The sequence below is a fragment of the Camponotus floridanus genome, unplaced genomic scaffold, assembly GCF_003227725.1.
Source record: "Camponotus floridanus strain SB8 unplaced genomic scaffold, Cflo_v7.5 scaffold131, whole genome shotgun sequence".
In the NCBI taxonomy this organism is placed as follows: Eukaryota; Metazoa; Arthropoda; class Insecta; order Hymenoptera; family Formicidae; genus Camponotus; species Camponotus floridanus.
The window spans coordinates 327,767-340,952 of record NW_020229250.1 but is presented as its reverse complement, the minus strand read 5'-3'; the positions used below and the strand labels follow the sequence as shown (position 1 = coordinate 340,952).

Genomic DNA, 13,186 nt, shown 5'->3' with positions numbered 1-13,186 from the left:
ATACATTAAATTTGGAAAGAAAATTTTTATCTTTTTCAATTATATTAGATACAAATTAATATAAATGTATAAAATTTGTATCATTTATTTTGAATGATTAATTATTAAATTAATACATTAAATTTCATTCGAGTTGTGAAAAATTATTACAGTTGATTGCTGTGAGAATTAGTAGTTGGGAAAAAAAGATGTTTATAATAATGAAATTAAATTATGTATTATAATTTTATTTAATATATTCTCTGTGGTCCAGATAACGCCATCCCATTTTTAACATAACAATAAAGTGCCATATTCGGACGGCAGCGCAACTGTCACGACTTCCTCTCAGCAGGACGCGAGTTTCACGTGCCGACGACATTCATTGCTATCATTTCCGAATTCGATATCCAGTGCATCTTAATTTGTATGTATACATATTTTATTTGTATGTCGACACCGGATGTCAAGAGACCTCCCCCGCACTCGTCACGAAGCACCCCGTTATTCTTAGCCAAAAATTACTTTTATTTAATTTCGTTTTAATGCACTATCATCTTATCGGCCGCTGCTGCAGTCGACATAATCTTTGATATAACGATATCAAGTTGTGAATGGTAATCTTTTCGGAATTTTTTTCCACAAGTTATTTTGCACTCGAAGAAATGTCTCTGCGTATCGCAAATGTCCATTTTTATTTTTTGCGAGCAGTAAAAGTTTTTTTATTACGCAAACATAAGGATCGACACATTTGCAATCACTAAAAAAAATAGATTCACGCGCGAGTGGAAAATGATTTATTTGCAAAGAAATTATTTCTTTATTTAAAAAATTAAAAACCTTTTCTTATAAAAGATTTCTGATGTCGGAATCACAGCTGCCGAGAAGACGATCCCTAGATATTAAGTTCCCTCCGTCACGGTTTGCTCGAAGAAACGACTCGATTCCGATGTTCTCCAGAGCGACTTTTTAGATCTTTCCACGTCCTGGAGGACTCGGAATTGTCGAGGAGTCGACTGCGACGAGAGGCCAGCGATTATTATTTTTTACAGACTTTTGTTTTGCATGTTGCGCATTGTTGTTTTATTTTCTTTTTCTCTCCGAAAAAGAGAGCAAAGAAATTGTGGAAAATAAGAAAACGATAAATATATATGTATATGTGTATATGATTTTTCATTGCATTTATATTATTGTATAATATTTTTTATTTGTCGCCCCTTTTTATTTTTCTCCTCGATTTTTTCCCTCTTGGTGCAATTTTTAAATTTAGTATAAATTTTTCCCTCGTGGATTTTTTTGATTATTGTATTATTATTATCGTATATTATTGTTAGATACACACATGATACATAATTGATTAAAAAAAAAACAACTTTAAATCGATTAATTTGTTTGACGTTATCTTTATGTTGATATTCATCGCATTATCTTTTATGCTCCTCATATTTTTTATGAGTAAAACACACGTATGCGATACATTTTTATTTATTATTGCGCTATACACAGTTTTCCATTTTATGATCAATTTTAGTATTAAGTTGGCATTATTCAAATGTACTTTTAATTTTAAGTTTTGGATCGATTATATTTGCTTTTATGATCAGTAACAAAGTATTTAGGTCATTTTGCATGTATCGATATATTTTTTTAGAAGGTATCATTAGCTCAATTATTTACCTATCACTTATTTTACGGCTTTCACTTATAGTGCACCGTAATATTATCGAAGGTATCTTTTTCGCTAAAAAAAATGTTTACAATATTGATATCTTCGAAAGAGACAATTTTTTGAAATATCTATATATTTGAAAAGAAATATCGATAATTTCAAGAAAAAAATAATTTAGTCAAATATTCTTAAAGCAAATAATTATATGAAGAATAAAAATAATATAAGAAAATAGCTTGGAGCATATTTTTGGAAGAAGTTTTACTTAGGATGAATTGAAAATAGTATTTTGTCATATTGATGCTTTTAAGAATTAAGATTAAAGTACATTAAAGATTCAGTATTAAACAATGTTAGAGATACTTTCGAAGAAAGTGCAAAACACTATTTATGTATATATTATTTGAATATTTGATAGTGAATTGCATTTATATAATTTTGTTTTTATAATTTTATAAGTATCGATATTCGGGTAAATCTAATAGTGTAAAAAAACCCATAAATCTGCAATGAATTTAATTGGACGGCATTTACTAATTACAATCTTTCCGCAGAATTCTCGTCGAGCAAGTCGGATAGCGGTAATGAGACCTGGAAAGAGAAGACCCGCGGCCTGAACCAAGGATCCTCGCCAGCTGCGATGGACATATCGTCGTCTCCGAATTCTTCGTCGTCCTCATCGTCGTCGAACGCACGGGCGAACACGTCATCGTCGACATCGACGACAAACGCGGCGCCGACGACGACGAACGCGGGCGCGACATCGACGACGACGAGCGCGAACAGCGGCACGCTGAGCACCCGGAGCTCGTCGGCATCGCCAGCATCGAGAACACCAAGTGGCGGCGGTGCAAACATCACGTCTGGAGCTGGCGCAATGTCGGCGCCCAGCGGTCGTCAAGCACCGAAGCGACGGATGCGACGTCGCGCCACTTCGCAATCCCAGGATCCAGCCGAACAGCTGACGGAGATGTCGGTTCGCGGTTTAAATCTCTTCCGTTACGCTTCCATTAGCGAGGGCGTTTATCAATGCACCGAATGTGCGAAGAACGACGTCCAGAAGACCTTCAAGAACAAGTACAGTTTCCAGCGGCACGCGTTCCTCTACCACGAGGGTCATCAGCGCAAGGTGTTTCCCTGCCCGGTATGCGGCAAGGAATTCTCGCGTCCGGACAAGATGAAGAACCACATGAAAACCGTGCACGACTGTTTTATGCCCAAGGATTGCGTTATGCCCTACGGCTTTTATTTGCCTGGTGGGCCTTAGCGGGCGGGGCGAGGGCGAGGTGGGCTGCCGATCGGCCCGGCGGCGGTTCAGAGGCATGCGAGGAGGCTCGGTCCTGTCGCTGCGACATCCAGAAACGTGGCAGTGACGGCCAGAGCGACGGCCTTTAGACGCGGCGGGCGTTCTTGAGCGATGCTTGTTTGGCAACGGGGTGGGTGAATACAGAGAATCACGAGTTTACAAAGTTTGAAGGGTCTAAAAACAAAAGCTGGAATCTTGGAATTATTTGAAAAAAATAGAGTTTAGATTTAGATAATATTCGTTAAAATGGAAAAGAAACTGTTGTGTGCGGATATGCATTATAAGTGCATACGCGTGTATAAGCGTTTAGAAACGTTTATACTAATAATCAAATATCAAATGCGCAAACTTTAAAGTCATTTACATTTTAATATTTTTCAAAAGCGAAAAAAACTAATTCGGTATTCATTTTTCATTATGATTGTGCTACAACCTTTGTAAGTAGAGCTGTCACGGACAAATTGCGGCGAACAATCGGTAAGTAAGCAAATTGCTTTCCAGCAAGAGAAATCTTTTTTTCTTCCTGATAGGAGTCCGCGGAACAAGTTGTCGAAGAAAGTGAGTCAATTAGATGTTGATTATGTATTATTATGTTTAACATTTTGTTTAACCTGCTCACCGTTGCTATCATCGCGTTTGCCGACGCGTAAAATACGTAAAATATCATCTCACGCCGAAAAAAATTTGGACCAATCGCGTAGCCCATTTCACCCCCGCGATGACGATAATTCGTTTCGTCTTATCCTCAGCGAAGCGAAAAGAAAGTTTTTTAAAGAGAAAGAGATGTTGTCCTTTGAGAAAATGAGAGAGAACGAGAGAGCGAGCTCAAAGGAAGTCTAGAGAGGAAGGGAAGGAGAGAGGCCGATGATACGTGATGACAAGCGAGTCGAAAAAAAGTAGCCTTCTTTAGCTTCCTATGTACATTAGTATTATATGATTCTCGACCTGTGCAATAACGAGCTCGATCCTCATTCACTCGTCGAATCAGCGTAATTCAAATAATAATAACGGAGAACTGTGGTGCATGTGTGCATTAGCGGAAAAGTTTTTTTCAACTTATTCTATTTATTAAATCCTCGATTAAAAAGCATAGAAGATCTGTAAGAATTAAGGAACACAAAATAAGAAATATAATAATTAAATCAAGATATGTATAATTATTTGAGATATATAAGATAAAAATATTTTAAATTGTTACAATTAAATCGATAGAAATTCGCTTTCTACATGCACTACGAGACAGTGTATACTATCGATACAATGTATACTGAAAGTGAGTTTTTAAACACTGAAAAAATCTCCGTATTTAACGTTTGAGAAGTTAACACTTAATCTCGTGAGCAACATTGAATTAAAAGCACTATTTCTTATGAAGATTTCTTATGAAGGTATAGAGATTCTCAGGTTCTTGAAAATGGTAATATTCAAGTTGCTTCGAGAAAAAACGAGAAATATTTGTTTATTAAGAGGGCTCAACTATTCGCCCAACTTGAAAATCTGTAATTAAATGGGGAATTCTTCCCGCTTAGAAATGATAAATGATAAAGAAAAGATTGCCTCGATATTTGATTTCTAACGTTTCACGAACAATATATAAATACAAATCATTTTGATACATCAAATATATCGCTAGTTATTTTGTCTAACTTTTTTATATATTAAATGTTATAAGTTTTAAACAAAATCGTGTTAAATCTTTTTAAAAGAATCTTTTCAAAATTAAATGTAAATTTAGAAAAATTGCTGATTTATATTTCTTTAAAATTTAATTTATCAAAATTATCTGATGTTAAAAAAACTTTATATTTAGATTTTATTAAATAATGCATTCCTGCTTTGCTATAGAATTTTTGCGCGCGTGCAATGCAATATAAAAGAAAATGATTAAAATAAAGAGAGGAGCCAAATCATTGTTTCGTGAAACAAGCAGAATTAATATTTTAATTCTTTCTCGACACACATATATATATATACGAAAAAAGAGAAAATAAAAAAAGAAGAAACAAATGAAAGGGAGAGGGAGAGAGAGAGAGAGAGAGAGAGAGAGAGAGAAAAAAGAAAGAGAGATGAGAATGTATATTTATCATTAAGTATATCGGTTAAATAGACAGAAAGAAAAGAAAAAAAGATTCGAAGGAACATAGAGGATGTCACAATATTCTGTATAGTGTATCGTCGGTGTACAGATTTCTTTCTCTTCTTTCCAGAACATCTTCCTGTTTTTTTTGTCTCTCGAGAAAATGTATTATAAAAGCATTATTGATTATTGATTATTAACTAGTTATTGCTATCACGGATTTTGCACTTATGGCTAGCTATTTGTAACATTATTTTTATTATCACTGTTATATTATAACTATTATTATTATTATTATTATTTTTACTATTATTATTGTTTGATAATAATTATTAACTTTTAGCTCTGGACCATCAATATAGAAATTGGTTATTATTACACTAATTATTATTATTATTAAGTATGTAAAGCGGAACGCACACAGACGCACGCGCACTTTAGAAAGAAAATATTGTATGGTGTACACAGACACTGTAGAGACACATATGTGAGATGTATGGGTCTCTTGTTTTCCTTTTCCTTGCCTTTGTTCGTCTCTGAAACGACCTAAATAGAGAGATCTATCTTCAAGTTGAAACATTGTTGACAACAAGAGAGAAAGAGTGAAAAGATGAGGGATGACACCAGCTATCATTTAATTCTTCAAGAATCATGAAGACAAGTACAATTTCTGCGTGTATATGTACATCTCTATCAATAAATTAACCTCGCAAAAACTTTCGAGGCAACACCAAGAATCGAAAGTATAGTTTCGTCTTCCGCATTGGTGTTATCCGTGTGCGTGTGTGAGAGAAAGATAACATGTGAAAATGGAAATAACTGCGTACGTAAGAATGAGAAAAGAGAGTTATTTAAAAGAATACATATATGTAGAGAGAGTGAGAGAGAGAAAGAGAGAAAACGATATATCGTATGAGAAGGAATGTGCACGTGCTTGTGATTTCTTTCTCAGTAGGAGTCCGCGGTGGCCTTTGCCTTGAGATATTAAAGTCACATTGATAGCTTTATGTTACACGAGACTACATGTAATAACCATCGAAAGAATTGATTTAATCATAGTGAGATCATTGTGGGATTTTTCTTAAAAATTTTCGATACAAAATTCGAACTTTATTCTATTCACAATCAATTATTTTATAAAATATATGTTTTCTTAAATAAAATAACTGATACTGTTTATTAATGTAAATGTAATATTAAATAATTCTAAAAAAATTGTTTAAAATTTCAGAAATCGTTATTTTTCTTCTTTTTTTTTTGTTGAAGAGAAATATATATATATATATATATATATATATATATATATATATATATACTCTCAAAAAAAAAAAAGAAAAATTATGGAATTCTAAAATTTTTAATAATTTTTTTTAGAATTATGTAATATTACATTTACATATTAATATCTTACACAGTACCTTAAATTCATTTTGATCGAGTTATTTAATTAGCACATTACAAGCAGATAAGAATATCTCGAAGCAAAGCCTTTCGATAACGCATCTAAAAACGTGTCACATATCCTCTCAGTTTTCCAAGTCGCATCGCAAGTAGCGGCGAACTTACTTTTTACTGTTTTAGTTTCATACGATTACTATTAAATATATTACTACGTTATTACAACGTTATTTGCTATTTTTTTGACACATGATCGAATTAACGTTTATTATTTGATTTTCCAATTTTATTATCTGTAACATAGCAGGTATTAGTTGAAGGAGCACGCGAAATGCTGTTTAGGCTTTAAAGGAGACGCGGTGCGTTCAGGCGGAAATGCGATAGATAGTTAAATGCGATTATATTATTAATATTATTATTATATTATATATATATTATTCTATTCACGCGATGCAGATATTTTATTTAAGCGTTAAATGGTACATATATTATATATAGACAGAGAAAGAGAGTTTTAAACGATAGAGTTTTACGATAATTATGTATGTCACCCCTCTTCCATATTTTTTAAATTTGTCGTACGAAAGAAAAAGGAAAAAATTGATTCCTTTAATACAATTGTGCATAAATTTGCATTGCGTTTGGTAATAATTGATTTATAATCAATCGATCGCACGAGCAACTAATAAATTTTCGAAAAATATGTTTTTTTTTATTATGACGGTTAAACAAATTAGAAAAAGAAAAATTGCTATTCGCGTTATTCACACTGTCGTGTCTCTTTCAATGTCTTCCGAAAGCGAGAGAAAAGATATATCAATTTTTCATTAGCAGCGGGCATTTGCGAAAATTTTCTCCGACAAAATTTTTATAAAAATAACGTATACAATATAAAAAAAGGACTTAAATTTTTTGAAATTTTGATCCCGATGAAGCACCCTGTAATCCTTTGATCTACATATAATTATTTTTAACATTTTAATATATGCAATATAAGTGTACGCCCGTTTTATAGGGTTGTAATTTGTCGGAAAAAAGTTTTACAAATTTACCGCTGTACCGATTATTCTCGGTGTAACAATTTCATCTGCAATAGGAGGAGGGGGCAGAGATTGTACGCATTTCGAGAGTGATTTATACAAAATATACACGTTGCGAATGAAAAAGAAAAAGATATATATATATATTGTATGAAAAAGAAAAAAAATATATATATATATATGTGAAAAAAAAATCATATATATATATATATATATATACATATATATACATATATATGTGTGTGTGTGTGTGTGTGTACATGTCTTCACATATACATGTATATGCATTGGAAAACAGTAATAGAAAAGGTAGAAAAAGCAAGACGCACATACGTTTGCATATTATCGTCGTACTCATCGCGGAACTTGTCCTATGATTACATACGTTTCGGATGTACCTATATGTATATCTTTGGTGCCTGGTGGCGACAAGAACGATAATACACACAATTTAATAATGATTATTATCATTTCTATTTGTTTTTATCTAATTGTAGTTTCTCTCTTTGTAACTTTTTGTGATATACATTGCAATAGTTTAGCGGAGTCTGTCTCTTGTATTATTCTCCATTCTTTGCAAACTAACTCCTCAAGCGATTCTGGCGCGTATCGAATTTTTCGTATACAAGGTGTTTCTCGAGCATTTTTTCTTAATAAATATGTAAGTCAACTCGCAAGTATACTCCAAGGAGTTAGCAGATTAAGTTTATTTCTAAACTTTATATATTTCCTGCATTCTTCCAAATTTAATAAAATCTATATTTATTTTAACAAGATCTTAATTCATTGTTAAATATAAGGCTACATAATAATAAAAATTAAAAAAATTATTACTTGAACTAGCTTCTAATTAACTTGATATAACTAAGGGGACTTGAACAAAATTTGACACTTGGCAAGAGTTTGTCAGATATTTGTAAATTTATTTGAAGAAATTTAGAGATAAACTGATAAATATTTAAATAATATTTAAAAAATTAGATATTTGAAAATTATGCAAGTATCTTAGTGGCAATTGCTATCAATTGGAATAAGCGAAGAGCTAGCTGGGATAAAATATTTTTCTGAAGCAGTTCCTTTTTACGTAGTTGGGTGGTTTTTCTACAAATAAAGAAAATTATCGACGATTGGCTCCTCGTGATACCGAGGTCGCGTGACGGTGTTTAATTTAAGCCGTCTATCTTTTTTTCTCATTGCATGTGCGATCGGCAGATCAGTTGCTGCCGCAGCTGCCGAGCGACATCACTTTCGAAATCTGCAGCTCGTCGTCGCCGTCGTCGCCCGCTGCGCCGGCTTCGTCGACTCCGTCTTCTGTGACGCACGGCGGCGACGACGAGGGCACCGGCGCTTTCATCAAGGCCGAGAGGGTGGTCAGCGGCGTTCATTTCTTGACGGATCGCGCGGAGGAGGATCGGGCTGACCTTTTGCTGTCCAAATCGGAAGCCGGCGAGAGCGAGCCGGAGGTCAGGAAGCAGGTTGGTTGTCTGCGACGTGACTTTTCATTTCGACGTGGAAATGGCTAGCTACTGAATGAAAAAAAATGTTTAATTAAATTCCTAAATTGTTATTTTGAATTTTAAGAGCGTAGCAAATAATTGATGGATAAAGCTATTGAGTTGATTTTGATATCCTGTGATAAAACTTGACGATGGAATCCGAAAGTGATGAAATCGATAAAGCTAGAGCGAATAGAGCGAGAGGAGACCAAGAAAACACCAATAAACGTTATTTTCCCCAAGCTGCTGGAATACCTCATTCAAAACGACGGTTCCGTAGTCTGCAAGTGGTGCGGCGAGGTGCTACCATCGCGAACCCGTTGGTACAGACACAAGTACAAGCTGCACGTGTCGACTCAGGTGGCTCAACCGGCACCGCTCTTCAAATGCCATAGCTGTAACGCGTACTTCAAATCCCGCAAAGGCTACATCGGTCACTTGAGCTCCCGTCACTCGGACAACGAGAATGATGAGAATCGTGAGGAGCCTGGCAACAAAAAGCCCCGCAAAACCTCCGACGTGAGTATAAGTTTCGCGTGTGCGAGACGTACGATTTTGAATTTTCTATTCATTGCATTCAAAGATTTATTATTAATATAGCACCCGATATTGAAAATTTAGAAAGTAATGTATTCATTCGATATTGCCTTCAAAGCTTTGGTGTTGTATTTGAAATAATGTACTGTTATATAGATTGGCAAAGGTCCGGATTGGGAGCAACAACGGGAGAAGGAGGAGAAGCTGGTGGCGGACATAATTGACCGGGTGAAACGGGAATGCGAGGCACAGGGCGAAACGGTAACCAGACGCGGCTATTCCAGGAGGTCCACCATCATGAATAGCTAAGGTTGCCGAGTCAGCCGCATCGGCAATCTCCTCGAGGTGCAACCATATCATCGTCGGGCAAGGCCCTCCTCGTGATCCCGAAGAGGATCGTTCGTTCGGCCCTCGCGGGCGCTCCCCCTCTCCCTCCTTTTTCTTACAAATATATAGATATTACTTTTTATTTTCGACACGTAGAGAACGGCATAGCGATTCCTTTAAATATGATAAGGAAAATATTACAGGGAGGGAAAGGGCCGAAAAGAGTTCGAACGTCTTCCGGGTTCGCGAAGAAGATACGTTCCTGATAATCGAACGAGCTATACGTTCGGGTGATGTAAAAATAAGGGAGACACGGCTGCGTATATTTTTTTTTCGGCCAGCTGTGGATGACGAACGTCAATGATGACGTTTTCTCGATCATTGCGATCGATTCTTGTAAATAGAAAAACACCTTTTCTCGTCATGTATCAGCGAGCTGCAAAAAGAACTCTTGATTATCCGATAAAAATGAGCGAAAGAATCGTTAGATTGATAATTTTGTTTTTTCAAATTTATCTATGTAAATTTATTTTAGTATATTTATTAATGCAAATTTTATTATTTTTTAAATTTAAAATTATAATTATTATAACTATATACAAAATTTAATTTTATATTAGCGAGGAGGGAAGATGAAATAATATCGAAAAGAGTGTAATCAAAACGAATAAGACAAATTTTTGCGCGATCAAAGTTAGAGGTAATTAAAATTCCATAATTAATTACGCGACAGAGAAAGAAAGAAAGAGAAAGAATTAAATTTTCGATAAATATATTTTAATCTAAAATCTTAGAGCAAGTTGACAAACGATATCAAAGTAACATTCTTAGAGATAGCAATAGATATAGAACTTTAGCTCCTTGAGTCTTTTAATCTTGAACTGTACATAAAATTTTTCCTTGATATTTTTCCCCTATTGATTTAAAATCGTATAATCGAGAGTTCTCTGCATGCTGTTTTATTACGAGAAAAGAGCTTTCCTTCCAAAAAATAAACGAGAGAGAAAGAGAGAAAATCCAGTGCCAAATGTATATCTTCCCAGGCGCACGGAGATGTTTGCTCAACAAGTGCGACTGTACTATAACGATTTTTGTTTCTAATTTTTGGTGACGTGCACTTAGTCCCACTAATACTGCGTGTCCATGCAATGCCAATGATAGTGCTCATGCGATAGTGAGAGCACACAATATTTTCGCCAAAAATAGAAGGTAATTATTTTAAGAATCAATTAAATAAATTAATATCAATTAATATAAGTGCAATATATTAAACGTATAATGTAATTTTTTGACATTGCGATACAATGCGTGACGTATAAAGTATAGAGAATTGAAAGAAATCTTATCGACACACATACGGGTACCGATATTTAATTATATTTACTCAATTATGCAATCTCAATCATGTCTCACAAATATAGATGACTATTCCTGTGAAGACACGCAGAAAGTGCGGACAAGCACGCTGCTATTGCATTCGGATAATTATAAATTGACACGATTATTAGTGTCGCTAGCGGAACACTAGATAGACTCGTAGATAGATAGATAGATAGACGAATATCTCTGTGCGTGCGTTTAATCACAAAAGTACATTTTTTCGAGAAAGATTGAAAAGAAAAGTTTAAAAGTATATACATCAGAATAATATTCTTATTAATAATTTTTAAGATTATAAATATTCTCTATTATATATATTATATTACTCTTCAAGATAAATTTTTATTACTTGCATATGTATGTATATATGCATGTATATATGTATATTTATTAATATTTTATATAAGTTATTGAGTGAAAAAAATACTTCAACCTCTTTTTGAATCATTTTTATAAATTATTTTCACCTTTATTTGTTTTTTTTAATTAATTTTTAATACTTTAATGTTTAAGTGTGTAGACTTTTATGATTGAGCGCACGTGACGTCTACGAATAAGTATGATATAATGCGCGCTGATCGGCCGAATGTGTGCACAGTGGGCGCATTATACTCGTATATTAATCTCGCTGAAATATTCCAAGAAAGTCTGTCCATTTTTTCGAATGTCTCGAAAGTATTTTAATCTCTATTATCTTGTCTTGTGCACCAATTGGATGCAACGCCATAAAAATCGCGTTACATCGCGCAATATACATATATATGTATATATAGGGTGTTCCTCGTGAATAAATAAACCAGGACAGCCTGTAAAAATCTTACACATCTACGCAAATACACACAGACAAAAGATATACAAACTAGCTTAAGTTTGGTGCTAATGGGACGAGATAAAAAAACACACACACATATAGGAAACAAGATATACACGTACATACACATGTTTCCTATACACAAATGCGCGCTTCCTTTATAGACGCGTAGAAACGCGTCGATTAATTACGTCGAATCGTAATCGCGGCAGCGGAGTCTCTTTTGATCTCACGCGTCGAATATTACAATTGTATACAAATGGATGCGGATATGAGAGAATGTATTTGCTGGTGCACACGTTGCATATCAATCCTTCAGCTCGTATTCGTACCGTATTTTAATCAATACCAACTGCAGCATCGAGATCCTTGCGGGAAAGATCATGCGAAGACTGTGTTTAGTCTTAAACGCGCTGTTAAATAATTCAAAAGAATAAAACGGCTAATAATTCGTGCAACCTGTGTACCAGTGAAGGATATTCTCTGGTAAGCTTTGGTTCGTTGAAACAAAATGCCGTCTCCTGCTTACCTCCCTCTCTTAATTAATTTAAAGAGAATACAATTTCGATTAAATTAAATGATACAAATAAATTTAAATTATAAGATTTTAAACATAAAATAGATTACCAAAAGAATTGATACAAGAAAACAGACTTTCTCAAGAATTACATCATCATTATGTGATCACTCATTGTCTTCCTTCTAAAGGATGTTTTTCTCTTTATCCTTGCATCTTTATAAATTATTATAAAATCGAATTTATAAGCGTTATTTAAAAAATTTGACCTGCAATCTACCGATGAATTACTAACGCAGTGAATATATATACATTTCGTGAAAAGAAATATTTCGCGTATACACAATACAAAAAAATTACATGAAAAACTTCTTTACCGCTTTCTTTCAAATCTTTAAAAAGAAGGGAAAAATCGTTTATTTAGATAAAAAAAGATACAAACTTCTAGTCATTATAAAATTTCCTACTCTGAAAATGAGCATTATTACAAAATATAACACCCTTGTATATATATATAACCGCAAATAAAGATATTTTGTACTATTTTAGAGTCTATAAGTATATGTAAAACCGCAGAGAAGACGCGTTCGATTTTGTCTTAAATTCGTTACTCGACATTGTGCCAATAGCGAAATTTACAATCGATTTT

At 34.0% G+C, this 13,186-nt stretch overlaps 1 protein-coding gene across 5 annotated transcripts in view; it reads left to right on the top strand.

The window, feature by feature from the left end:
* The window catches only part of LOC105252530 (protein tramtrack, alpha isoform), a 37,223-nt gene extending 32,631 nt beyond the window's left edge, over positions 1-4,592 (top strand). For all 5 annotated transcript variants that reach the window (XM_011259937.3, XM_011259935.3, XM_020027931.2 and 2 more), the window contains one exon: positions 2,203-4,592. In XM_011259937.3, the coding sequence (XP_011258239.1) occupies positions 2,203-2,915 (713 nt within the window). In that variant the 3' untranslated portion in view covers positions 2,916-4,592. The remainder of the gene's footprint in view (positions 1-2,202) is intronic.
* Positions 4,593-13,186: the final 8,594 nt, after the last annotated feature.